Below are 26,835 nucleotides of genomic sequence, written 5' to 3' on the forward strand. Positions count from 1 at the left end.
GTGAGAATTTAGAACGTTCAGTTTTATGCCTGTATATAAGTGGCATACACCTGGCGAGCTTCACCTCTTCCACAACTTTGAGGTCAGTAGATGCTGCTTTGTCCTTCTTGGGAACCTCCATAACTTCACTCGAGTACTGGTAACAAACGCTGTGCCAAGGCTGGACACGGGAGGCAGGTGAAGGCTTGAAGTGGGGAGGGTATGGTGGAAGGGTGGAGTGAAGGCTGGACAGGGGAGGCAGGCTTACCAGGGAAGGGGGAGAGAGAGTCCAGGAGGGGGAGGGTTAAATGTCTTCAAGGGAAGGGTTGATGCTGTCGCTGGTGGGGTCCTGGAGGCTGAACTCAGGATACTAGTGATAGGAGAGAATAGTCACAGTCAGAGGAAAGAGTCGGATGTGGTAGAGTGGCAGGTCCAGGGTGACAGTCCGGTAGGTGAAGGCCTCATCAAAGGGGTCAAGGAAGGGGAACAAGACACATGGCTCAGCTAACAGGAGGGGGGCATGGGGACGGTAATGGGTGTCAGCTCTGATGGGAGGGAAGACATGTGAAAGTGGATCGTGATAGGATCCAGATAACGGAGGGAAGTTAAAGGGTGAGAGAGGGGAGAGGAATGGTGATATTGGGTGGGTCAAGGGTGATGGGGGAAGTTGGTGGGTGACGGGGGAGATAGAAGTTGGTGGGGGAAGTTTGAAAGGTGTCACGCACCATTTCCAATCTGACCTTTATCATGCAGTTAGTCAGTCAGTGAGACCCCTGGAGGTGGGAGGAGGGTCTTTTCGGGCGGTTGTTCAAGGTCAGCATAAGTGACTGACTAAAGGGACGCTCTAATAATCATGATTCAACTGGATGTCAACCATGCTCACTTGTGTTCTCCTCTCTATGGTGAAGCTCGCATTGGAGCAGGTTTGTTCCTGATTCATGGGTCACATAACATTGAGATCCCAGCAGAGTGTGGAGCTGCCGTTCATTCTGTGCCATTTGCCATTGGCTGCAGTCAGAGGCATGGATGAAGGGAGGGACGGAGGTGGATGCCTCCAAGGGACAAGGCTGGTGGACAGCAGCCAACTTGCAACTCCAAACCTTCGTCCTCCCGAGCGAATGGTCATGGCTGACAAAGGCTCATGTGGTTAGTCTTTCTATGCTGCCAAGGCAATGGTCTCTCTGTAGAGTCTCTAGCGTAGTGGAGACAAACGGAATAATGTCAGGGAAAGCTTCTTGTACATGGCTTTCATCACCCTGCTCAAAGAGCAGTGTCTCCATGTGCAGTCATGAATGAACGGGAGGCACATCCGTCTCTGGTCCTCCAGGATGTCCTTACCTAGAGGAGACTGGGTGGGGATGCCATGTCCAGACAGAAGCCAGGCGAAGGGCTTAGCACTGACTTGATGCGACTTTGAGATGCAGGGAAACCTATAAAGGACATGCTCACTTAATGTATCACTTCAATTTGTTCATACATCCACTGAGGCGTTGATGATGCAGGCCGCAGGCAACCCTGCCTTGGTAATGGCTCTCATCCGGATGAGGAGAAGGACAGTCTGTCACCAGTTGGCACAGGGCCAGGAGGAACAAGGGCCTGTGCAGCCAGAGGCAGTGGGGTGTCTAGAAGGTCAAGATGCTGGCAAACATGGAACACTGCAATGGCAAGCATTGGCCCAACCATGGGTGTATCGCCAGCACTGCTGTTATCTAGAGATGAGTGAAAGGCAATGCTGGAGGCATCCCTGTATGTCTCAGGATGTGGTTGCTCACATCTGCTTCTCCAGTAGGAGTTGCAGCCGCAAGGACTCAGTATTACTCCTCCAGAGTAATATTGAGTTCCTGGCATGCAATGAGTGCATGTCTGTTCAGGTGCCCTTTAAGTATGACACCAGGACCTTCAACCCCATGAGATGACAGCGGGTGACTTCCTGCTCCTCGCATATGCATAATTAATAAGCTGACCAACGGAAGATCACGTGTTCAGCCATCCCACCGCGCAGCGGGAATCACGCTGACTTTCCTGCCTGCCACTGGACGTAGTCTCTAGAATGAAAAATTCCACCTCTGGATGCTACCCAGGCAGTGGAGAAAGAGACAGAAGAATATGAAGATGAAGAGACTCCATCACTTGTTTTTACAGTTGCAGCCATCAGCTCAGTTACTTTCACTGCAGGTAATTTAGAGACTAGTGTTATGATCCTAGACAGGACCCCCAAGTTTTTGGTAAGATTCAGTTAGGGTCCAATAATGTTTTGTTTAAAGTAGACAAAGTTCGAGATTCAAGGCTCAGTGAATAAAGCCCACAAGGTTCCATGGATTTTGAAGAAACAAAATAAACTTTACTATACAAGTTCAGAAAGATAAAACAATTTACAATATCTATCTTATACTCTAACATTCAGGGTAAATATGAGGTACATGTGAATTAACAGGCAAACTGGTCAAACACACCACACTGCATATTAAACGGCAAATGCGACCAAGACAAAATGTACAGATTTCTCAACAATCCACCCAGGCGACAGTAACACTGAGTCAATAAATCTCACTGAAACCCTATCTTTCTCATGAGGGGTTCCCACTTTCACTTTCGAAGATCTAACTGGGGAATCCTCTCCAAAGGTCGCTCCAACTCGGACACCCTGAACAACTGCCCACCATGCAGGGTTTCAATCTTATCTTCCGAGATTCCGTTACCCTGAATTCCCAAATCTGCACTCAAGCACCAACTCGCAACAAAACTTCAGTTCTTCGGCCATGCTGAGCTGAACACTACTGCTTCAAAGGGATACCTTTGCCTCAACGGCCCATAGCATGGAATCACCAACCTTCTGCTGCTTTCTTGGATCTTCAGGGCTTCTCCTGAACACCGTTCACTTAAAGTCTGCTAATGGCAGCCTTTTTCCTACTTTTAACTTAATTGGGACCTCTTCCTGTCCCTGTCCCCTGTCTGGGACTCTCCCTTTGAGACCTCTCCCTGTCCCCTTTCTCTTTGGGACCTCCTCCTGTCCCCTGCCTGGGACACATCTTCTATGGCTCTTTGCTCCGGATCACATGACCTGGAATTTTGCGCCCTTTTTCTTTATGCACAGGCAGCTGGGCCCAAAGAACGTAAAAATGCAGAACTGTGCATGTGCAGCCCGTTCTTGGTCTGCACATGTGTAGAAACTCTGAGGTCTGCCAGGGTTTGGAGTTCCTGACCTCTGCTCTCCAAAGAGGTAAGTGTAGTTTTCATTACAATAGCATTCGAAGCAGGGTCTGCTAGGGCTGGGGGAAAGGGCAGCGCAGTTTCCATTTCATCAGAAGATGAGATCACACACCAGTTCTGCTGCAGAGGACTCAGACGACTTCGGGTGGTCTAGACAATACAAAAGGTGAAATGCTTGGTCCACTGGAAAGCTTGTGTTCAATATCAAGTTGCCTGGAAGAGTTTAGCACCAACCTGGCACAGGGTTTTGTGAAGAAATGGAACCTATCCTTTCCAATATGGAAGAGTGGCTATCTCCATCAACACATCTGTGGAGCTAACCGTGATGCAGCGTCTGATGGCCATGTCTCAGCATCCATTGTAGCACAAGCAGCATCCACCCAATACCTGAGTACGTTAGTGGAAGCTCAGGCATGGTCATGCAATCTCACTTGCTGCCACGGAAGTTCAGACTCCTGCTGTCATGAGTTGGGTGCTATTGTGCAAAGGAAGTCCCAAGGTGAAATAGCATTCCAGTTACCACAGATGTCAATGTATAAGTTAATGTTTGAAGCCTCTAAAATCCATTCCAAAAATGGAGGTCAACTTATATGCCGAGCATAAAATGTGAACTGCTAGTGTGGGTGGTTGCCCTTTTCAAATTATAAAAGAAAACACCAGGAATTCATATTAAATTAATTTGGCATGGCTATTGAATAAAGTAATTGTACAAAGGTACCTTTAACCACAATTAAAGTGTTTTAAAACCTGTTAAACTCATTGTCTTCGGCATCCAATGCAGTGTTCATCGTATGCAATCTGGTCACTTTGGCTATGGCTTCATCGTATGCATCTCAATCTGGATGAGATTTGGCGCTTTCTGTTTCAAAATCATCCCTCCAAAACAAATTATCTACCTCTTCTTCCATTGAATTGGATACTCCACATTTATTGAACAATCTGATGACAGTTTGTGCATTAATAGCATCACACTATTTGATAATGTCACCACACAAAACATCAAGTGGGGCAGCACACATATTCACACTCTTTGTGACGGGTTTTTCTTTTATGGTAAACCTTTATAAAACACTGGTTTGGTCTCAACTGGAGTATTATGTCCCATTCTGGGAACCCCACTGTAGGAAAGCTGTGAAGGCCCTAGAGAGGGTACAGGAAAGATTGACAAGAATGGCTCCAGGGATGAGGGAATTCAGTTACATGGACAGATTGGCAAAGTTAGGGTTGTTCTCCTTAGAGAAGAGAATGCTGAGAGGAAATTGGATAGAGGTGTTCAAAATCATGCAAGGTCTGGACAGAGTAGATAGATAAAAATTGTTCCCATTGGTGGAAGTGTCATGAACCAGAGGACACCAATTTAAGGTGAATAGGAAAAGAACAAAAGGGGACATGAGGAAAAACTTTTTTATACGGTGAGTGGTCAGGATGTGGAATGCACTTCCTAAGAATGTGGTGGAGGGAGGTTCAAAAGGGTAATAACTTGAAGAGAAAAAGTATGCAAAGCTACAGGGGAAGGGCATGGACAAGAAGGGCCAAAAGACCTCCTTTGGCGCTGAAAACATTCCATGACTCTATTACCTATCTGTTTGAAGCTTCTTCCTGGCAACTTGTAAATGAGGAACCTGGAGAGTCAAACTTTTAGCTCCCATTAAAACTTCCTCATTTGGAGCTTGAAGGTTATTTCAGCCATTACTGTCACAAGCAGTTCTTGTGGGCATATTTTGGAGACTAATCTAATTTTAATGGAAAACAGATGCTGTTTGCTGTAACACTTGCGCTCTTGTGGACAATCTTATTTTAATAAATTATAGTTTATCTATGTCTCAACATCCATTTCTGGAGGCTCTACACAGCTGGTATACATAATTGTCAATGGCAGCTAGAATTACAAAATCATACAGCATAGAAGGAAGCCATTCGACCCATCGTGCCTGTGCTATCCCTCTGAAAGAACTACCAATTATTCTCACTTCTCTCTGTTCTTGCCCCAGAGCTCTACAAAGTTCTCCTTTTTAAGTATTTATCCAATTCCCTTTTGAAAGTTACTACAGATTCTACTTTCACCACATTTTCAGGCAGTACATTCCAAATCATAACAATGTGCTGAGCAAAGAAAGATTCTCCTCATTTTGTCACCTACATCAAGGGAGTTGATTTTTTTGCAATTTCCTCTTCATGACAGAAATGGATCTGAAGTGACCACTGAAGATATTTCCTACCAAAGGTTAAAAAAATTGTTGCATGTTTTTTCTGACTCACAAATGGTACCAATTTCTTTTTTATAAGGTTATTGTTCTCCTGACTTTACAACTGACCCACTTTATGCAAAAAAACTATGTATTAATCTATTTTAAAGATCAAATTCATCAGGATTTAAATCTAACATCAAAAAGCAGGGGTTTCAGTGACTAAAATGTATGATAAAAATCGCAACTGCCTCCCTGTTACTCTAAAAATACACAAGATCTAAGATACGGATTAAAGTGAAGAATGTCTTTGGGCGGAATGAAACACACCACCTTTCAAGTATGTCAGAGCGAGAGAAGGCCATTCAGCCCCTTAAGCTCATTTCTCCATTCACTTGTATCATGGCTGCTCTGTACCTTAAATCGATATACCCCGCCTTTGTTCCATATTCCTCGATATCCTTAGCTAATAAAAATATGTGGATCTCAGTCTTGAAAAATTCAATTGCCCTAACATGGGGAGGGAATTTCACATTTGCACTGCTCTTTATGTGAAAAAGGGCTTCCTGATTTCACTCCTGACTCTCATTTTAAGATTGTGCCTCCTTGTCTAGATTCTCCCACCAGTGGAAATACTTTTCCAGCATTGAATCTCTTTATCATATTAATCACATCCATCAAATCACTCCTGAAGCTTCTAAAGTCAAGGGAGTGCAAGCCAGGTTTGTGTGGGCATCACACAGGTACAGCAGCTTGTAGACATTGTGTCTTTAATGCACTTTAATCCTGATACAGGTCTCCTTATTCATAAGATTACTTCTTTGCATGTCTCCTTTACTTACACAGGAATTTCTAGTCCCATCCTGTGCAATTAAGCAGCACCGTACTACTGCATAGATTTCATAAACAACAGAAAACCAATAAATCTTTTATACCAGTTTAAAATACATTGGGTGGGGTTTTCCACACCCGTCCGCTGCCGGGATCTTCCGGTCCCACTGCAAGTCAATGGACTTCTGGCTGGGGCATCGCCCCTCCTGCGGCGGGTCCCACCCGCGGCGAGTCCCACCCGTGACGGGGCCAGAAAATCCTGGCCTTAATTGCGCAGGAATAAGAAGCTAAGAAAAAATTTAGAATCTGCAGCACAATTTAATATTCACTAAAATCATGAATAAATTGTTCTGACTGACAGAAATGCTCGCTTACAGATTTTTAAAAGGGCTAAATGATAATATTTATTGCAACACTTGATTTGCTTTGCTGTCAGGAAAATTTAAATTCTCACCATAGTGCTCCACAGATTTATTTAAAAGAAGTAGGTACTTTATCTGAAGTCCCACCTTATTCCCCAGAACAGACAGCCTATCATCAGGATGAATAGCAGCATAGAAGTAATTAATTTATACACAGTAACTCAAATTGCATCAAATTAAAAAGCAATTCCTGTTAGAAATTTTATTTTGCTAAATCTTTTGATTTAAACCAAATTAACTATAGAGAAGCAAATGTTTGTAATATAAATAAAACACGTGCTTCTAATTTTATTTATTCTGGGGTTGTGAACTCCACTGCCAAGGCCAGCATTTGTTGCCTATCCCTATTTGCTCTTGAAAATATCAGGATAGTGAGATAGTGTCCTTTCTTTTGTGTGTGTTAAAGGGTGACATGTATCAATGATGGTGAATCAAACACTCATCTAGGTTTTCATCATAAGGCAGCATCAACCTGTTCAATAGCACAGGTCAGGTGGAATGGAATGCCCTCTACATTGTCCTAACTCAGAAGGTGCCCTTGCTATATTCATTTTTTTTGTCTCTTTGCTCCTCATTCATTAATCAGCTATCTTAAGTAAAACTACAAATTTATGCTGAATTGCTGGCAAATTTATGCTTTAGTCCACAGCAAATAAAAAGTGAGCTAGGATTAAGAATGCCTCAATTCTCTTTGGGTAGGATCTGACGTACAGGATTCTTAAAGCCAAGAATGGTTATTTATACACATTTAAGTTTGAATCAAATACTTAGGAATGGAAGGATGACTTGCTAACTAACTGCAAAACCATTTCTCAAGGTCTATTCACTTGTTCAATTTAAATTAATTCAGATTTTGCAATTTGAATACTTCTTTCAAATCAATAATCATGACGGCATTTACATAAGAACTAGGAGCAGGAGTAAACAATTCAGCCCCTCGAGCCTGCCCCGCCATACATTACGATCATGGCTGATCGTTTTCCCGGAACATACTTTGCATCAAACCTCATCATTCACAGTCTGAGTCGCTGTACTCTTGGAGGCATTTTGCTAACTCCTTAGAATTTAAAAGTGTTACTAAGGGTTTGTGATCTATCTCCATTTTGAAGTGGAGACCAAGAACTTAAATTGCAAGCTTTTCACAAGCCCATGTAGCAGCTAATGTTTCTTTCTCTTTCGCTGCATACCTCTGTTCCATCTCCGTCAGTGAATGGGATGCATAGTAAACTGGTCTATGCTTTCCATCCATCTGTATCTGAAAGAGCACAGCTCCCAATTTTGTAGAAGATGCATCTGCAGCAATGATAGTGGATAGTTCTGGGTCATAGTGTGCTAAAATAACAGGTGATATTGTTAGGAACTAGAGTTACTTTTAAGTAAGTTATATTTGTATTGCTGAGTGTTAAACTTAAAGCTCCAGTTTATACCTAAATTTTAGCTTTAACTTTATATTTTTTTTATTTGTGCTTTAGAAAGTTTATGCCAAACAATGGCTGTGAAATAGTTTTTAAATATTTTAAAATAATAATAATCACCTCTTCCTTTAAATTAAATACTTCTTTCACCTAAAAAATATGGTGGAGATTAAAAATTGGTAATTGTGCATCACTGTAATAGAAAGTGCAACTCATTAATTTCCACTGAGAATCCTTCCAAACATTTCACCACTGTTGAATACTTCAAAAAAATAGTTTGTTGCCATAGCTAAATAAAAATTATAGCTGAAATCTTCTATTGATCAGTAATGCAAAAGTCATTGGCTTACTGGAGAAGACAACTTACATTCTCAGTTGTTCCAGTGATTACATGTAGACCATCATATGTTGATTTGATGTACATTCCCTAGGGAAGGGGAGAAACAAAGAAAGAGAAAAATAAATATATACCATACTTCCAAGAGAATTTATTATTCTGATCCATAGCAGTTAAGAGAAGTCACACTAAATTAGTTTAAAATAAGAGAGGCTGGGTTGAATTTTGATACATACCCTCAGCATTCCAAAAATAATTCCACTTCAAAGACTTACAAACAGCATATCTTAAGTGGAATAGTTTTTTTATGACAGATCATAACTTAAATCTTAACTTTAATATCATTTAATTTACCTCTACTGACAACAGTGCTATAACAATTGGTCAAGGTAGCTGTTGCAGTGTTACCTATTTATGTCATAGGTACACAGATAACAGTTATAATCTTTCAACAATTTGACATGTACATTGAGGAAAGGATTAGCACGACTTTGCTGTCTGTCAAAGTACACTAGAGGGGTGAAATTCTCAAGATTTGAATTTTTCAAAGTATTTAAAACACATACAGTTCTCAGCATTCCTCAGTCAAGTACAGCAAAGGCTAAATATGGAGCAAAATGGCCTCCCCATTTTCCACAGTAATATTCCCTAAAACCAACTTTTCCGGCTCCTGGATGATGTTGATGGTGAGATGGCCACTGCTGGACATGACTCCAAGTACTCCTCTTTGACTTGGACAACATTCTAATGGACAAAGGTGGGGCCAGTAAAATGTCAGAGTGACAAAGTCAGGATTTATTGTCAACACAATATAGTTATGGAGAGTCTGTTGCTGGCCTGGCTACTGCAAAGTTTCACACTAAGTTAGAGAAGGAGCATATTGATTCCCGTAAAGAAAGAAATTCCAATGAAAAGCGCACAATACTTTTGGAATGAGCTATACAAGAAACAAACAGACATGAAACAGGCTAAGGTTTGGCTACTGAATGTTATCTTCTTTGGAAAAGTACAAACTCTGACATATCCACAACCCAGAGGAGGTTCAGGCCATGTTGAGGGGATCACCCCAGTGTCTTCCACCTTTTTCATGAGGCAGATTCCAAGCCTTACAGGGAACACTCAAGGGTCTGGCAAGAAAGCAATGAAGATGTTTAAAAAGAGCATTAAGAGCCTTTGTAGCCAGGGTCTGGATTTTACAGTTGGGAGGGAGGGTGGTTGGTTGGGGGGCATACTGCTCAAACCTCAGAAGGAAAGTCAATTCAATCGACCAACTTTAAATACGGCCATCCCTCAGTGATAACATGCTCTGGATGGCCTAATCAAGCTGAGGGTTACATGTCCACCGCTCAGTGAGAGGTTGCCCTGCCCTCGAGAGCTGCCGGCCAATCTGAAAGAACTCAGTAGTGGGTGCTGCTGTGTCTGCAAGCAGTCCCTGGAATGAAGAGGAAATGGCCACCGGAGAGAAGTAAGTCTGGGGCTTTGACGGGCAGGGATTAGGAAGCCTAGAGAGGGGGCAGGCGTCATGGCAGCGGGGTGGTTTGGAGGCCAGGCAGGGAGGAACAAAAGGGGTTAACCGTCTGATGTGCACAGGGTACCCTCTGAATGATGTACCTTTCCTTCATTCCCACATTTTCAACAATATCGTTTAAAGTACAACCGCCTACCACTGCCCAGCATTTTATGGCAGTGAAGACGAATTGAGGGCTTTATGTGGGCAATAATTGGCCACTGAAAGCCTTCAATATGCCTAAGGGTGGGTGGGCTTGTGAGTGCTTTACCCCCCCCACCCCCCACTGTATTATGGGGACTGAGTCAGGGGTAGGCGGGAAGGCAGTGGCTAGCCCCCTGACATATTTTACGTGATCCCTGGTGAAAACATGCCCAGCGGGAGGCTGTAAAATCCAACCCAAGGAATTCCTTCTTTCCCAAAAACACATGGGTTCCATTCCGCGCCTGCACCTTGCCGGACAATGTGGTAAGTGCACAGTGGGAAAAACTTCCTGAGTGAAACTGACAAGCTAGGAAGTTTTGGCCACTTACACTGAAGAACTCCTGCCATGGTCACTGAAAGAGTGCTGTTCTAAGCGCTTCTTCTCTCAGAGTGTGCATCAATGCTTAATAGACTTCTGCCAACTTCTTGGCAGGCACTACACCTGTCTAGATTCAGCTACACTTGCCTCCGACCAGCATTCACCACAACATTGAGCAGATTATGCAGCTCCAATTTCCATCTTAACTGATGGGCAAGAGCAGAGGCCACACCAGCGCCAAGTGCTCCTGCAGCAGCCAGAGCAATACCAGCAGTAGCACCAGCTGCCTTCTCCTCAAATGCATGCCCCTCCATAATAGGGCAGATGCAGTGGTGATGGAGATCCAGCTGGAAGGAGCCTACATGGGGTCTACAAGCAGAGGATCGGGTCTTTTGACCTGTGTGACCACGAGCACCTCAGGAGGCTCAGGTTCTCACAGCAATTTGCTGCTGACACCTACAGACTCCTGGAGCAAGACCTCATTCCAAGGGGAGCAGGTGGGCATGTATTGCCAATGAATGAGAAGGTTCCTGTCGCTGGAGGGTCACCACATACATTCCCACTGCCTCCTTAGGTATCTGCCTCTCGCCAAGCTATATGCTGTCCTGTCCTGCATGGAGAGAAAGGAGAGAGGTACGAACATAATGCTTGTAATGCCTTATGTGTAGACAAGGGAAGGACAGCATTTGTGGAGCGTGACTATGAGGCATGAGACTATGAGACTATAAGTTGATGGTGACTGTGAATGTTGGGGGTGTGAGATGCAGAAAGAGAGAGGGTTGGGTGGAGCTGCAAGGTGTGTTGTTCTGAGGAGTGCTATGCAGGAGAATGCTGCATATTAGCAGCTGAAAGTGTTTTGCCACTCACCGGTCATGCCATCCTGAGGTCCTGGATTTTCCTAGTGCACTGCCTCCAGGTTGAAGGTACCATATTCCTGCTGCTGACTTCCTCGGCCACTTCCATCCACACCTGCATGGTTAGAAAGGTTGTCCTCTTCCTCCAATCCTTGGGAAATTTCATATCATTGCAGTCCCTCAGATCCTGCAGCAGGACCTTCACGTAAGGGTGAGAGAGCTGGGAAGTGGTCTTCACAGGTCTCTCCATTTTCGAGGCCGCTGCAGCCTCAAAAACCCAAGTGCTGGTGAACCCATGCAACCCATGTTGTGGCCACTTTAAATAGATATCCTTCCCTTGACTGAATGGACACGTCAGCCCACCTGCCCTCCCTAGTTGGTCAGCGAGTCCCGATGTGTGTTGCTAATTCCGTTGTTCTGGGAAAGAGCCTCGACAATCCCCACCCATTCAGAAATCAGATTCCTGCCTTGAAAATGAACCCATCATTCCGACAGCAAGTGTACAAGGTTCCGCCAATTAAATCCAAAGTTTAACTGGAAATAGTAGCTTCGTCCTGTTTGTAAACTTTTGCACAAATTTGATGTTTAAAAATAACATTTTAGGCGTGTACATCTTGATTAGCAGGCTGACAGATAATGTTTACAAGAGCATCATACGATAATGCAAAACAGATGATAAATAATTTAACTTGCTCCAAAAACAAAATCTAGAAGCAAGGTGGGTCCTAAAAAATGTTAAATTTTAAAACTTAATGATGAAACATATACAGACCCAAATCTTCCTGTCTCCAGATCATCAGAGACCAGGCACACAACGGAAGATGCGCATCAGGAACCTGTGGAAGTCCTGACATGAGCAGCCACGTGGGAATTGCCCAGGAAATTTAAACTCCTGCTTTCCGGGACCCTGCACGAAGGTCTCCAACTCTGAGCTAGAGTCAGAGACTTGGGATAGATCTGCGCAACTTATCTTGGTAGCTACCCAGGAAATGTTAGATTAAAACCTGGTCAAACACCTGGGTAACTACTCAACTGAACACCCCCCGATCAATACCTCTGAACTCCCAAATATCCAACAACACCCCGGACCCCACCTGACTACTTCCCCCAACCCGATCTCACTATCCCCCACTGACCCAACCAACTCCCAACATGATTACCCCCCTAACCAACTGGCTAGCCCCCAACCTGAACCAACTACCCTCCCCACCAGCCAGATCCACCAACCCGCGCCTCCCACCCTGCCGATCCGACTACCCCTCCCAACCACCCAACTACTCCCCTGACCGGACCCGACTATATTCACCCACCCAAACTGGACCTGAGTCTTCGATCCAATTCTCCCCCCAACCACCTGACTATGCCCTGACCCAACCCAAATATCACCCGATAACACCTACTGAAGGGACCCGACTACCTGAACCGGCCCGACTACCCCCTGAACACCTGACTAGCCACTCACCCGTCCCATCCAGTACTCACCTCATCCACCTACACACTTTGTCCATCTACCCACTTATCAACTCACCACCCACTCACCTCACCCATTCCTTAACCCACATTCAAAGATTGGACCTTTAGACTTACCTAGTGCCGTTAAAAGAGGGAGTGCCCTCTCTTCCCTGACTCTGCTCAGCTACAACAGTGTTCCTTGGGGTACACTGCGCTTTGCATTTCTTTGCCAGCTGGAATAAGAAGATCCCAGGAGAAATGTTCAGCAGCATCGCGTTAGGAGAATCTTCGTGCCCTGCTCCTTGGAAGATACATGCCACAATGTGCATGCAGCGGGGCAGAAGCTTTACAAATGTTTAGAACATTTTTTAAAATGTGTGGAACCACATTATTATTATTCCAGATATTGAGGCTACTAATCAACTTAACAAAAAAGCATCAACTAGAAGAAATACAATAAAGGAAACCAAGTTTTTTTTTAGCTCTTCGGAACATTTTATTTTTAGAATGTATTGTTTGGCACCAATTAATTTGTGCCAATTGCCAGAAAATGGAACAAAAAGTTCAAAAACAATGTCCAAACAAAACTAAGAAGAGTGGAAATCATTCATTTTTTATTTGGTGTAATCTGAGATTTTGTAGGATTGTGAAAGATTATGCAAATTTATTTTAATTTCTATTTTACAACCTCATACATTCCAGTATTTAGGGTTTTAAGCCATAGTGTCATGATAACAGCAGTGGCTTCTACCTTCACACTTCTCCATGGCTGAGTAATTGGCGTGGATTCTCGCTGAGTCAGGTTGATTTGAGAGCCCTTTAGGAACAGCAGGCGGAACCCGATTCCAAGATTCCCGCCCACATTCCCTTTTAGCAATTTTAGCTGGTGCGGATAAGGGTGCGAATAGCCCACCAGTACGCATCACTCCCGCCCTTGCTGGCGCCATGGCTGTCCAACACCAACGCCCTCCCTCTGCCTTCGCACCCCCCCCCCCCCCTCCCTCCACAATCTTTGTTGAATTGTGTCCCTTATGTAAGGGCACCTCAGAGGATTCAGGAGCCACGAGGAAACCTCTGTCTCAAGTGGGCAACAAAAGAAAAACAGTTACCTCCTCCTGGAATTCTTTCATTGACAGGCTCTGAAATACTAAAAAAATATTTTCTTTCAGTTTCAATAGTTAGATGCCGTAATGTAAGTTAGATGAACTTTTACTGCAGTGATTGATTATAGGGTTCTATCCTGCAAAGATAAGTTGACTGTTACATTTATCAGAATTGTGTAAGTGTTGAGATGCATGAGAGTACCTTTCCCATTGGAAAAAGTGCTATTGTGCATTCAAAACTGAAGAAAAGAGTGTTTGGGAACTCTTAAGGGCTGGATTTTGGCCACCAAGGTGGGTAGCTGGAGTTGGGAAGTCCCCCACTCGCTTCAGTAAAAATTACCCTGAAATGCCTGATTTTCCCTCAGGGAGGGGGTAGGGAGTGGTGGGGTGCAGGTGCGATATAAAGTCGGGCCCGCCGACCCCAGAAGCAGAGCTTAGGTGGGTGTCGAGGCAGGCTGGTTAGAAGGCCCACCTCGGTTCTCTGGGACTTCATCCCAGTTGTTTTAGAAGTTGTTAGGCCCTCTAGCCCTCATCCCTGACAGCCACTCACCACCCCACCCCCCCCATTTTCCCTCATGCCTTCCATGCCAACTCAATGTCAACTTATGCACCTCACCACCCCCCATGGTCCCTCATACACTCCATGCCAACTATATAGCCACTCATCCAGTATCCACCATGGGCAGACCTCAGGAACCAAGTGGAGATGAAAACAATGAACTTCAAACAATTTAATAAGTTCTCACCTCTACACACTTGAAAAAACTTCCATTCGTAAAGCCCCTTCAAACATTCAAATCTCAAGTGGCTAATCTCTTATAAAAACAAACTTCTATTTAGACCCCACATTAAAGACAGCTAATCATTTAATAAATTCCTTAAACTGTCAATTAAATGCTGAACTCAGAGCCCCTTGCTGAGATAAATGTAACTTCTGAATCTCAGTCAAGCATTCATGATGACATAATGATAGCCCTTGGGGAAATATCAACAACAAACTCTATGGAAACTGCGTGGATAGATACTACTGCTTTTTTTAACCTACACCTGTCAATCAAGGCAGTCTAGCAGGTTTTTTTTAATTCTCAGTGACAGCTGCATTTTTTTGAAGTTTAAAGAGCTGGGCATTTAAAAAACTTCAGATCATGACAATTATACAGACCTTATCCACGCTTCAAGGGCATTTATGTTTACTCCATCAATTCATGACTTCCACACTGGAGATTGAGGCCCTTGGAACAGACAAAATGAGGCCTGTTTGAGCTCAGCGCTAAGTTCAAATAACCCTGTTGAGTTTGTATTTCCCTCATGTGTGAATCACACCCCACCTTTTTTCCCCTATCGGCAAAAGTTTGACCTGTTGAAAATGGGGGTGTAACTTCTGCACCTGGGTCCTGCCCACCATTTTAAAGGTCTGCAGAGTTTTCCCGACTCTCTTAAAATCCAGCCCAAAGTACCATGATATGAAGTGATTAAAATAATCGAAGCCTTTTAAATTTGAAAAAAAAGTCTGTAGCTTTCACTTGGAGGGAAAAAATAGCCACCTGCTTCTCCACTTCTTTGATTGACAGAACATCTGGTGTAGCTTAGAAAAACCAGGGCCACCTGTCTTTCCAGTTTCAAAAGACTCTATTGTTTGCATTTCCAAGGTTTGTTTTGACAGTTGGTGCCATTATGAATGGTGGACTGCGTTTCAAATGATCCAGAACCAATTATCCTAAGAGGAGGCTACGTAGACAGTTTGACTGACAGTTTTAAGAGAATAGTAAAGGTAAATTGTCTTTGATGTGGTTAGTGAATAGATGTCTGTTTGTTTTACAACAGACTGATCATTTGGGGACATATAATTTTTTTTGAATGGCCTTTTTTGAATGGGAGTTTACTTCAGTTTGAAGTGTGTCTGATTGACAGCTCTATTAGATTGCTAGAAGTTTAATTCTTTTTAAATGTCCATTTCAGAAACATGGCTTCTCAGGTCTGCCCATAGTGGATACTGGGTGAGTGACTATGGAGGATACATGAGGGGCATGGAGGAGTATACAGGGTATGAAGGGGTTTGGGGGGAGGGGGATCAGAGGAGAAATGGGGGTTATAGGAGGTAGGAGGGGCATGAGGGAGCATGGAGGGGTATGAGGGAGCATGGAGGGGGCTTGTGGAATGGGTGGGGGTGAAGGGTGAGGGCATGAGGGCCTGACATTCATAACTACAACTAGGCTGAAGTCTCAGTGAACGGAGGTGGGTGTTCTAGCCTGCCAGTAGCCATCCGCCCGCCTCCAATGCTGCCTCAGCGCTGTCTCTGCAAGCAGCAGGCCTGACTCCATCTTGTCCTTGCATCCCCGGATCAAAGGTATGGCAGGCGCGGCCCTTGCAAGGAGACGGGTCTGCTAAGATGGGAAGTTTCCCCACTCAACCTTCCCCCCTCCTCCACGAAAATCCGGCCCATTGTGGTTAAATGCCCACTCATACATACTAAGATGCACCAGATTTAAACTATTGTAAGCCAGATGAAGGTTTGGATATTGAGTATTTGGGCACAGAAAGGTGGAGCTGAGTTCTACAGCAGCTCCTCCTTCGCTTGGGGGCAGGATTGAGATGGCCATATAATGGTCATAGCCATAACTGAATTGTTGCGAACACCAATTGTCCAGATCAAACCAATGATACATCGTCACTTGGGTAAAGTGTAAATATTTTTTAATCTCCCTGAAAATATGAAAGATGGAGTCCACTTCCACACAGAATTATTTCAGGTGGATTCAGGTTCCCTAGTGATTAGTTGATGGGTTATATGGTTCAAGGAAAGCTATGAAATAAAGAACAAAAGCATTACATTGTGAAGGGTACAAAGGAGATTTATGAGGATGCTGCCAGCATTAGACAATTTATCTACAAGGTAAGATTGATTAGGGATTGTCTTCTTTGGGACAGCAGGGGGTATGGGGAGATTTAACTGTGACGTATAAAATTATGAAATGTCCAGATAGAGTGGATAGAAAGGACCTGTTTTCCGTAGCAAAATAGTTAATAACCACAGGACCTGGACTTAAAATTAATTAGTGGAAGGATCAGAGGAGATTGAGGAGAACTTTTTTCACCCAGAGGGTGAAGAGGGCAGAAACTTTCATCGCATAAAGGAAGGAGTCATTTGATTACAAGAGAAAGCTAGGTTGAAAAACAGATAGTAAGAGTTTCTACAGGTATTTGAAAAGGAAAAGAGTAAGCAAAATGGTCCTCCAGAGAGTGAATCTGGAGAATTAATAATGGAAAATAAGGAAATGGCGTATGAACTGAACAGATATTTTGCATCTGTCTTCACTATAGAGGATAGCAGTAACATCCCAGAAATAATTGTGAAGCAGAAGGTGAAAGGGAGGGTGGAACTAAAAACAATTCCAATCACCAGGGAAAGGGTACTGAAAAGGTTATTACAACTAAAGGCTGACAAGTCCCCAGGTCCAGATAGACATCATCCTAGAATTTTAAAAGAAGTGGCTGCTGGGATATTAGATGCATTGGTTTTAATTTTCCAAAATTCCCCAGATTCTGAAAAAGTCCCACCAGATTGATAAATAGCAAATGTGACTCCTCTATTCAAGAGAGGAAGCCACCAAGCAGAAAACTACAGGCCAGTTAGCTTAACATCTGTTAAATACTGGAATCTATTTTTAAGGAAGGTATAGCAGGGCACTTATAAAATTGTAATGCAATCAGGCAGAGTCAACCTGGATTTGTGAAAGGGAAATCATGTTTGACTAATTTATTGGAGCTCCTTGAGGAAGTAACAAGCAACAAGGATAAAGGGAACCCCCGTGGATGTGATGTACTTAGATTTTCAGAAGGCATTTGACAAGGTGCCACATCAAAGGTTATTACGGAAAATAAGAGCTCATGATGTAAGGGGTACCATATTAGCATAGATAGTGGATTGGCTAGCTAATAGGAAACAGAGAGTAGGCATAAATGAGTCGTTTTCCAGTTGACAAGATGTGACAAGTGGAGTGCCACAGAGATCAGTGTTTGGGCCTCAACTATTTACAATTTATACCAATGACTTGAACGAAGGGACTGAAAATATGGTTGTTAAATTTGCTGATGATACAAAGATAGGTAGGAAAGTAAGTTGTGAAGAGGACGTAAGGAATCTGCATAGGGATATAGATAGATTAAGTGAGTGGGCAAAAATTTGGCAGATGGACTATAATGTGGGAAAATGGGAAACGGTCTACTTTGGCAGGAAAAATAGGAAAGCAGCATATTATCTAAATGGAGCAAGATTACAGAATCTGAGTGTCCTAGTACGTGAAGCACAAAAAGTTAGTATGTAGGTACAGCAAGTGATTAGGAAGGCAAATGGAACATTGATATTTATTACAAGGGGAATGGAATATCAAAGTAGGGATGTTTTGCTACAGTTGTATAAGGCATTGGTGAGACCACATCTGGAATTCTGTGTACAGTTTTGGTCACCTTATTTAAGAAAGGACATAAATGTGTTAGAAGCAGTTCAGAGACTTGCAGGGATGGGATGGGGGCTTATCTTATGAGGAAAGGTTGGACAGGCCTGTATCCATTGAAGCTTAGAAGATTGAGAGGTGATCTTGTTGAAACATATAAGATCCTGAGGGGACTTGACAGGGTGGGTGCTGAGAGGATGTTTCCCCTTGTGGGAGAGACTAGAACTAGGGGACACAGTTTAAAAATAAAGGGGGTCTCCCATTTAAGAGGGGATGAGGAGAGTTTTTTTTCTCTCAGAGGGTCGTGAGTGTTTGGAACTCTCTTCCACAGAGAGCAGTGGAGGCAGGGTCATTGAATATTTTTAAGGCAGTGGTAGATAGATTCTTGACTAACAAGGGAGTCGAAGGTAGGAGGTAGGTGGGATGTGGAGCTGTGCCACAATCAGATCAGCCATGATCTTACTGAATGGCAGATCAGGCTCGTGGGGCCAAATGGCCTACACCAGCTCCTAATTTGTATTTTTGTATGTTAGGTAAAATGCACACCTATAACACTACAAACCAAGAGCTGGAAAGTGGGGTTAGGTTGGATGGCTCTTCCTCAGCTGCCATGTCCACGATGAGCCAAATGGCTCCTTTCTGTGCCATAAAGTTCCATGATTCTATTGCAACACTGTGAAATTGATTTTGTAGAACTAATCTTATTTGGCTTGATCTACTAACTAAAAACCTACTTTTGAATATTTGAGATACATCAAGGTTTACAGGAACCAGATTTCCTATGCAAAGGTAGGAAAAATAGTAGGAAATGTGACGAAAGTCTTGAAATGCAATATTCTCACATTTATCATCATATATATTATCATGTACCAACATTTTGTAAATTGTTCAGTCCTATTCATCACATCAAAACCAAAATAAAACTAAGTGATTCCCCAAAAATCACCAGAGAAGTGGCTGTGTTCTAACACTTTAATGAATGTGTCAGAGAATGGGCACTGCTACAAACAAGAGCAAGTCGTAAAACTTACTGCAACAGCAAAGTCAATAAATCTCTTCTAACTTTAAGGTACACTATTATGTGTAAACAGATTGAATGCATTTGGGTACCTAAATCAGAGAAGACAGGTTCATCAGCCGACATACTGGCATTCAGTCAGCTAAATTGAATTTGCAAATATGAAAACCGATCAACCAAATACTGCAGACACTATTTTAGTGAGCAGTTTAAAGATGCATTGCTACGCTGAATATTGGATGTAGTTCAAAAGTAAAAAATCATATTGAATCATAGTTACAGCACAGAAGGCAGCCATTCAGCCCATCATGTCTGTGCCAACTCTCTGCAAGTGTAATTCAGTTAGTCACACTTTCTTGCCCTTTCTCTGCAAATATTTTCTCTTTAGGTGCTTGTCCAATTCACTTTCGAAATCCATGACTGTATCTGCTTTGGCCACCTTCTCAGATACTGCATTCCAGTCCCTAAACACTCACTGCCTAAAAATGTTTTTTCTCATGTCATTTTTTGGTTCTTTTTCCAATCACCTTAAATCGATATCCTCTAGTTCAGGCTTGGCCAACCTGGGCATCCGAAGTTCCTCTATGCGGTCCCCGGAATCAGTTTTCAAAATGGTGGCCAAATAGGTAAGGTGGAGTGGAAGATTCTGCAAGGAGCTGCTCCTCCAATCACAGGCCACTCCTCTCCCATGTCTGCTGCTGATAGGCTTATCTGTGAGCCTATCAGCAGCAAACACAGGAGGGAAACAGTCTGTTATTGGAGAAGCAGCAAACGCCAGTGGCAGGAAGTTTTCTGGGAAGAAAGAGGTTTTCTTTCAGGCCGGGTGGAGAGAGGGACGAGAGAGAGAGAGAGAAAGAGAGAGTGCCATGGGTGGCGCGCAGCAGGGGGTGGTGGGTGGCGCGCAGCAGGGGGTGGTGGGTGGCGCGCAGCAGGGGGTGGTGGGTGGCGCGCAGCAGGGGGTGGTGGGTGGCGCGCAGCAGGGGGTGGTGGGTGGCGCGCAGCAGGGGGTGGTGGGTGGCGCGCAGCAGGGGGTGGTGGGTGGCGCGCAGCAGGGGGTGGTGGGTGGCGCGCAGCAGGGGGTGGTGGGTGGCGCGCAGCAGGGGGTGGTGGGTGGCGCGCAGCAGGGGGTGGTGGGTGGCGCGCAGCAGGGGGTGGTGGGTGGCGCGCAGCAGGGGGTGGTGGGTGGCGCGCAGCAGGGGGTGGTGGGTGGCGCGCAGCAGGGGGTGGTGGGTGGCGCGCAGCAGGGGGTGGTGGGTGGCGCGCAGCAGGGGGTGGTGGGTGGCGCGCAGCAGGGGGTGGTGGGTGGCGGCGGCAGGGCAGGGGCAGAGGCAGTGAGAGTGCCAGGGGCCCTGGGAAAGAGAGGCTGGATGCTGGGGACCGGCGATGGAGAAGCTGCCGGGGCCCTGCGAATGAAAGGCTGCTGAGCCCCAGAAAGAAGTGGCTGGCGAGGGCCTGGGAAGGACAGGCTGGTAACTGAGGGCCTGGGAAGGAGAGACTGGCGACTGAGGGCTCAGGAAGGAGAGGCTGGCGACAGAAGGCCCTGGAAGGAGAGACTGGTAACCGAGGGCCTGGGAAGGAGGGACTGCTGCGGGCCCGGGAAGGAGAGACTGGTAACCGAGGGCCTGAGAAGGAGAGACTGGCGACAGAAGGCCCCGGAAGGAGAGACTGCTGCGGGCCCGGGAAGGAGAGGCTGGCGAGGAATTGGGAAGGAGAGACTGCCAAGGGCCCAGGAAGGAGAGGCTGGCGAGGAATTGAGAAGGAGAGACTGGCGACCGAGGGCCTGGGAAGCGGAGACTGGCGAGGGCCCAGGAAGGAGAGACTGCTGAGGCCCTGGGAAGGAGAGGTTGATGACCGAGGGCCCAGGAAGGAGAGGCTGGCGAATGATGGCCCGGGAAGGAGAGTCTGTCGAGGGCCCAGGAAGGACAGACTGCCGAGGGCCTGGAAGGAGAGGCTGGTGACCGAGGCCCCGGGAAGGAGAAGCTGCCGAGACCCCGGGAAGGAGAGGCTATCGAGGGCTGGGTAGGAGAGGCTGCTGAGGGCCCGGGAAGGACAGGCTGGGGACCGAGGACCCGGGAAGAAGAGGGTGCTTAAGACCTGGGAAGGAGAGGCTGTTGACCGAGGCTAAGGAAGCAGAGGTTGGTGACCGATTGCCTGGGAATGGACAGGTTGGCTGCTGGGGGCCTGGGAAGGAGAATCTAGCTGCTGGTGCACTGGGAAAGAGAGGCTGCCGATGCCCTGGGAAGGGGAGGCTTCTGAGGCTCTGAGAAGGAGAGGATTGCTGCTGGGGCACCGGGAAGGAAAGGCTGCCGAGGTGACAGGAAGGAGGTTGCGGAGCCTGGGGTCGGAGGAGGTGGGAAAGACGCTGGCTGTCATGTGTAAGTGTGACGATTGATTGCGCGTGTGTAGGGGAGTGAGAAAGTGTGTGTGTGTGTGTGTGTCTGTGCGTCTGCGTGTGGGAGTGAGAGAGAGTGTGTGCATGTGGGAGTGAGTGAGTGTGTGTGTGGAAGTGAGAGATTGAAAGTGAGTGACTGAGTGTGTGTGTCTGTGTGAGTGAGAGAGTGTGTGTGTGTGCATGTGGGAGTGAGAGGGTGTATATGTGTGTGTGTGTGTGTGTGTGGGAGTGAGTGAGTGTGTGCATGGGAGTGAGAGATTGAGAGTGAGTGAGTGTGTGTGTCTGTGTGAGTGAGAGTGTCTGTGTGTGCCTGTGTGTGTGTGTGGGAGTCAGTGAGTGAGTACGTGCGTACGAGTGAGTGAGTGATTGAGAGTGAGTGACTGTGTGTGTATGTGTGAGTGAGAGTGAGTGAGTGTGTATGCATGTGAATGTGTGTTTGTGTGAAAGTAAGAGTGAAAGGGCGAGAGTGAGTGAGTGAGAGTGAGTGCAAGACTGAATGAGTAAGAGTGTGTGTGTGTGTGTGTGTGTGTGTGAGTGAGTGAGTGAGTGAGTGTGTGTGTGTGTGTGTGTGTGGGAGTGAGAGAGTGAGTTTGTGTGTGGGGGAGTGAAAGAGTGGGCAGAATCATCCCTAGGTGTGGTTCCGACAGGAAATACGGCGTTTTACCCACTCGTCGCAATGGCAGGTTTTCATGTCGTATCATCCCAATCCCTCCTCATTAATCATGCATTCCCAGGAAATATGCCGTTTCAGTGGTAAGAGGCCTCCAATTTGCCCATCATGCCGTCACCTTGCTGCTTCCTCATGCCAGGCGCTATATTTGAAATGCAGCCACACGCACACCTGTCTGCTTCCAGCCCAGGACTGCTGCACAGAAGATATAGCCCCGAAAGGCAAGAAGGCTGCACCTCCTGATTCAGTGACGCAGCCCTGGGACACTGTTGGAGCCCACCAAAATGTCCTGTACCCCGCTCTGGCCGCTAGGGTAAGGCAGCTAGCTCAAGGGATATCACCACTCACTTCCTCACACACACCCTGACATCCCCATCTGGCCTCATCTCCTCTGGAGACTGCCTCCTTAGTCCTCACCCTCTTGAGGCCACTTGCACAGATCAACACGTGTCCCCACACACCCCGGGCTACCCCACTTCCCCTGTACAGCTTTCGCCCTGCAGCCTCTTCCCTTGCCTGGGGCCACTTCTCCCCCTTCCCCAAGCAAGCCACAGCCCTCGTAAGTAGAGAACTGACCATGAGCTCTCCTAAAAGTGATGTGGTGCTGCCTGTGAAGCATGGCGCTGATGACTTAGTGCCGCCCGAAGCAAGGTTTGCCTACAAACCTCGAAGTCCCGAGCAAAGTGCAGCTTTTGCAAGGTGCACGTCGCTTATGTTCAGCTGTGAAACATGTCGGTGTGCAAGCTGGTCATTTTAATTAATTACTCTTTTTCTAACTTAACAATTTATTGCTTTGACATTGCTTCATTTTTGCTCAGCAAATTGTTTATTTTCTTAGCACCACAGCCTTTTCTTTGAAATTCAGTTTAAAATTGTGCCAAACCTTAACTTTCCTAAATGTGCTCATTGGCCCCTTGAGTGAGAAAAAAATGGAAATGTGGCTCCCCAAGCAAAAAGTTTGGATAAGCCAGCTCTAGTTCTAGAACTTTCTGCCAATTGGAACAGGTTCTCTGTATCTAACTCTGTCCAAGATTCCTCAAGATTTTGAGCACCTTGATAAAATCTCCTATTCCAAGAATATTAGCATTTTCATGTAACAGTAAGTTGTACTTCAGCAGAATAGTTCCACATAACCTGGCTTGGCAAGTCTGAACAAAAGAATATTTTTATATTTTAAAAATGCATAAATATCTAAACTACCATGTATTATATGTCACATAAGTTACAATTTAAGATACAAGAAGCACTGACACATCTTACATTGCAAAATTATTTTTTTTCTTTGAATGTTTAGAAAGAATGTTCAAATTATAAATGTTATCTTATTTTTAGAAAAAGGCATTTCTCCCACTCAACAACCCCCTCCCCCATTTCCTGGAGATGCTGATACAGTTCCAGAGGCATTTGTACCTCAGTCAGGTTGCCATTCTTTACCTGCAAGCTTAGAATGTGTTGGTAGGCTATTTGACTGAGAAATTCTTCACAACAGAGCACAATTCTGATCTCATTGGATACATTTGAATAAATGCCACATCTTATTCAGTGTTTTCTTCATGTAGCTAGTTGGGCTCCAAACTTTACATTAACTTCTACTGATGCAAAAATGTACCTATTGATGTCGTGAATTCACTCTGACACTATTACTTGTCAAACATCCACCAACTTGTTGTGTGTAGAAATTGGGCTTTCCATTTGGTAAGGTGTTAAAAATAATGCAATCATTAAGAACCAAAACTAAAAGCTGCGACAGGTATGAACATGGAAGTAGTGATAGAAAATGCTGTAAAAAATTATTTGTATTTTACAACAAAAGAATAGTTGTTTACTGATACACAAGATTCTCCATAAACTTTGATATTCATTATCAGTATTTCTGCACAACATTCCCACCCCGCCCAGCACCCTGAAGGAACTATTCCCTCTGGGACACCCTCCACTCCTCAATCAACGCCCAACATCCCCTTGCCTTCCCACAGCGCCTCCCTGTGCAATATCTACCCTTTTACCCCCTCCCCCTCCCACTGTCCTAGTCCTAGTCCTAAAAACTCCTTCTAGGTGAAACAGGAATTTATTCATACTTATTTCAATTTAGTATACTGTAGTCTCAACACTGGAGAGACAAAATGCAGATAGGATGAACCTTTCATGGAACATCTCCGTTCAGTCCGCAAGTGTGACCCCAAGCTTCCGATCACCTGCCGCTTTCATTCTCTGCCCCACTCACACTCTGACCTTTGGCTTCCTCTATATTCCAATTGAACTCAATGTAAGCTTGAAGAACAGCACCTCGCCTTTTGATTAGGCACTTTATAAGCTTCCAGACCCAAGACTGAGTTCAACAATTTCAGATCATAACCTTTGCTCCCATTTTTTTGGGCAGCAGTTGTTGGTGATTCTGCTATTCCCAGTTACACCTTCTTCAGAGCCATGTTTTGTTTCTTTACTTGTTCCATTATCATCTTCCTTTGCCTCGGACCATTTCCCTTTTGTCATTTAATCTCTCCTGCCTTCCACCCTATACAGACTCTCTTTTCTCTTCTTCCCCTCTCCCTCTTTCGTTGCCTCTGTACTTGCTTAATACTTGTTACATTTCTAACTTTTTCCAGTTTTTTATTTATCTTTTCACGGGATGTGGGAAGGCTAGCATTTGTTGCCTTTTCCTAATTGCCCTTGAATTGAGTGGCTTGCTAAGCCATTTCAGTGGGCATTTAAGAGTCAACCACATTGATTTTGGCCCAGAGCCACATGTAGGCCAGACCAGGTAAAGCAGCATATTTTCTTCCCTAAAGGGCATCAGTGAACCAGATGGGTTTTTTTTTTTACAAAAATGATAGTTTCATGGTCACTTCTGCTAAGACTAGCTTTCAATTCTAGATTTTATTAATTGAATTTAAATTCCATCAGCTGCCCTGATGGGACTTGAACCTGTATCCCCAGAACGTTAGCCTGGTCCAGTGACATTGTCACTGCACATCATCTCCCCATATGACAAAGTATCACCAACCTGAAATGTTAACAGTTTCTCTCTCCACAGTTGTTGTCTAACCTGCTGAGTACTTCAAGCATTTTCTATTTTTATTTCAGATTTCCAGTATCCGCAGTATTTTACTTTTTTTAATACACAGAAAGGAGCTCATTCTGCTCATCATAACTACCACTCCACCTGAAGTAACAAATCAGTACTCCTCCATTTTGAACATCACTTGGAGGAAACTCTGAGGGAAGCAATGGCACAGAACTTACTTTCGGCAGGGAATTTCAACATTCATCATCACAAGTGGTTCAGTAGTGCTACTACTGACTGAGCTGGCTGAGTTCTGGAAAAAACAGTTGCCAGGCCAGCCCACTCCTGTACCAACTGATGAGGGAACCAAATGAGCCAGTAATCCAACTGACTTCATTCATATCAACTGGTCTGCTGCAAACAAATCTGTCCAAAAGAGCACAGACATCTTGAAAACAATGGGGGTTGAACTGGATGACACACTGCCTGTTTCTCAGATGTTATGTGGCCTCCTAAGGCATCAAATTGACAGGTAGGAAACATGAGCACAGATCTTACTGCAAGTGGACCATTCCATCATCAGTTTCTAAGTTATTAAAAATCACATGCCGACAAAAATGATTAGGTTAATATTTTGATGTGGGGAATATTTTACTGAAGTTTCATTGGAATAAGAACCATAACAAATAACTGCCATGATCAAGCTTTACAGTTTAGGAATATTTACAAATTGACAAGCTCCAGATAATAATAGTTGCTCTAGTCCAGCTATCCGAACGTACTGGAAAATGTGGGTATAAGTACTCAAGCGCTCCCACATGCCCCACAAGATTAGTTTTAAAAGGGAACTGAAGAATTCATCTGGATGGTGACACACATATGAATCCCATTTGACACATTTGGCTGATAAAAGGTAGAAGAATCCTTATAACACATTACGCCCAATCCCCAATTTTGCAAAATCCATTTGTTGACACATCAATTATGTTGATTGGGCCATCGTTAAAAGGATACTTACCCTGTTATATGTGAGTCCTAACTTTCTGCAGTGACTTTAATGGGCAATTTCATCGGGTCAAATCCTGCTGCAGCAGGTTTTCTCATGGCGTGCCCTATTAGTTAGACTTCTTATCTGACTCTTTAGCTTGAAAATTTTGTGCTGCAACTTGCTACAAGCGATCTGTTTGAAGGCAATAGGGTATCTGGAACCTTACTGAACGACAGGACAAATAGTCTACTTCCTTAGCCAATGAAATTTAAGGATTGAGAAAGAAACAGGGAGTGGCGAAGAAGAAGGATGAAATAGAGTCAAATCAGGTAAAGAAAGAGAAATAAAGGGAACAGGGAAAAAATTGGATTAAGAGCAAGAAATAAAGAGGCAGAAAGCAAAAGCGAGAAGGAACTATTAAAATTTAAATTTGACCTTTAAAAAATCTCTAACAGCAATTTCCTACATGTAGGAATGAGATTCAATCAGT

General features: G+C 44.7%; 1 protein-coding gene across 1 annotated transcript in view; it reads right to left on the reverse strand.

The window, feature by feature from the left end:
* The window catches only part of cnksr2a (connector enhancer of kinase suppressor of Ras 2a), a 579,431-nt gene that overhangs the window by 304,741 nt on the left and 247,855 nt on the right, over positions 1–26,835 (reverse strand). Inside the window, exon 7 of the mRNA XM_078559925.1 lies at positions 8,411–8,470. Coding sequence (XP_078416051.1) covers positions 8,411–8,470 — 60 coding nt within the window. The remainder of the gene's footprint in view (positions 1–8,410; positions 8,471–26,835) is intronic.

The sequence above is a fragment of the Cetorhinus maximus genome, chromosome 16 (assembly GCF_964194155.1).
Source record: "Cetorhinus maximus chromosome 16, sCetMax3.hap1.1, whole genome shotgun sequence".
Lineage (NCBI taxonomy): Eukaryota > Metazoa > Chordata > Chondrichthyes > Lamniformes > Cetorhinidae > Cetorhinus > Cetorhinus maximus.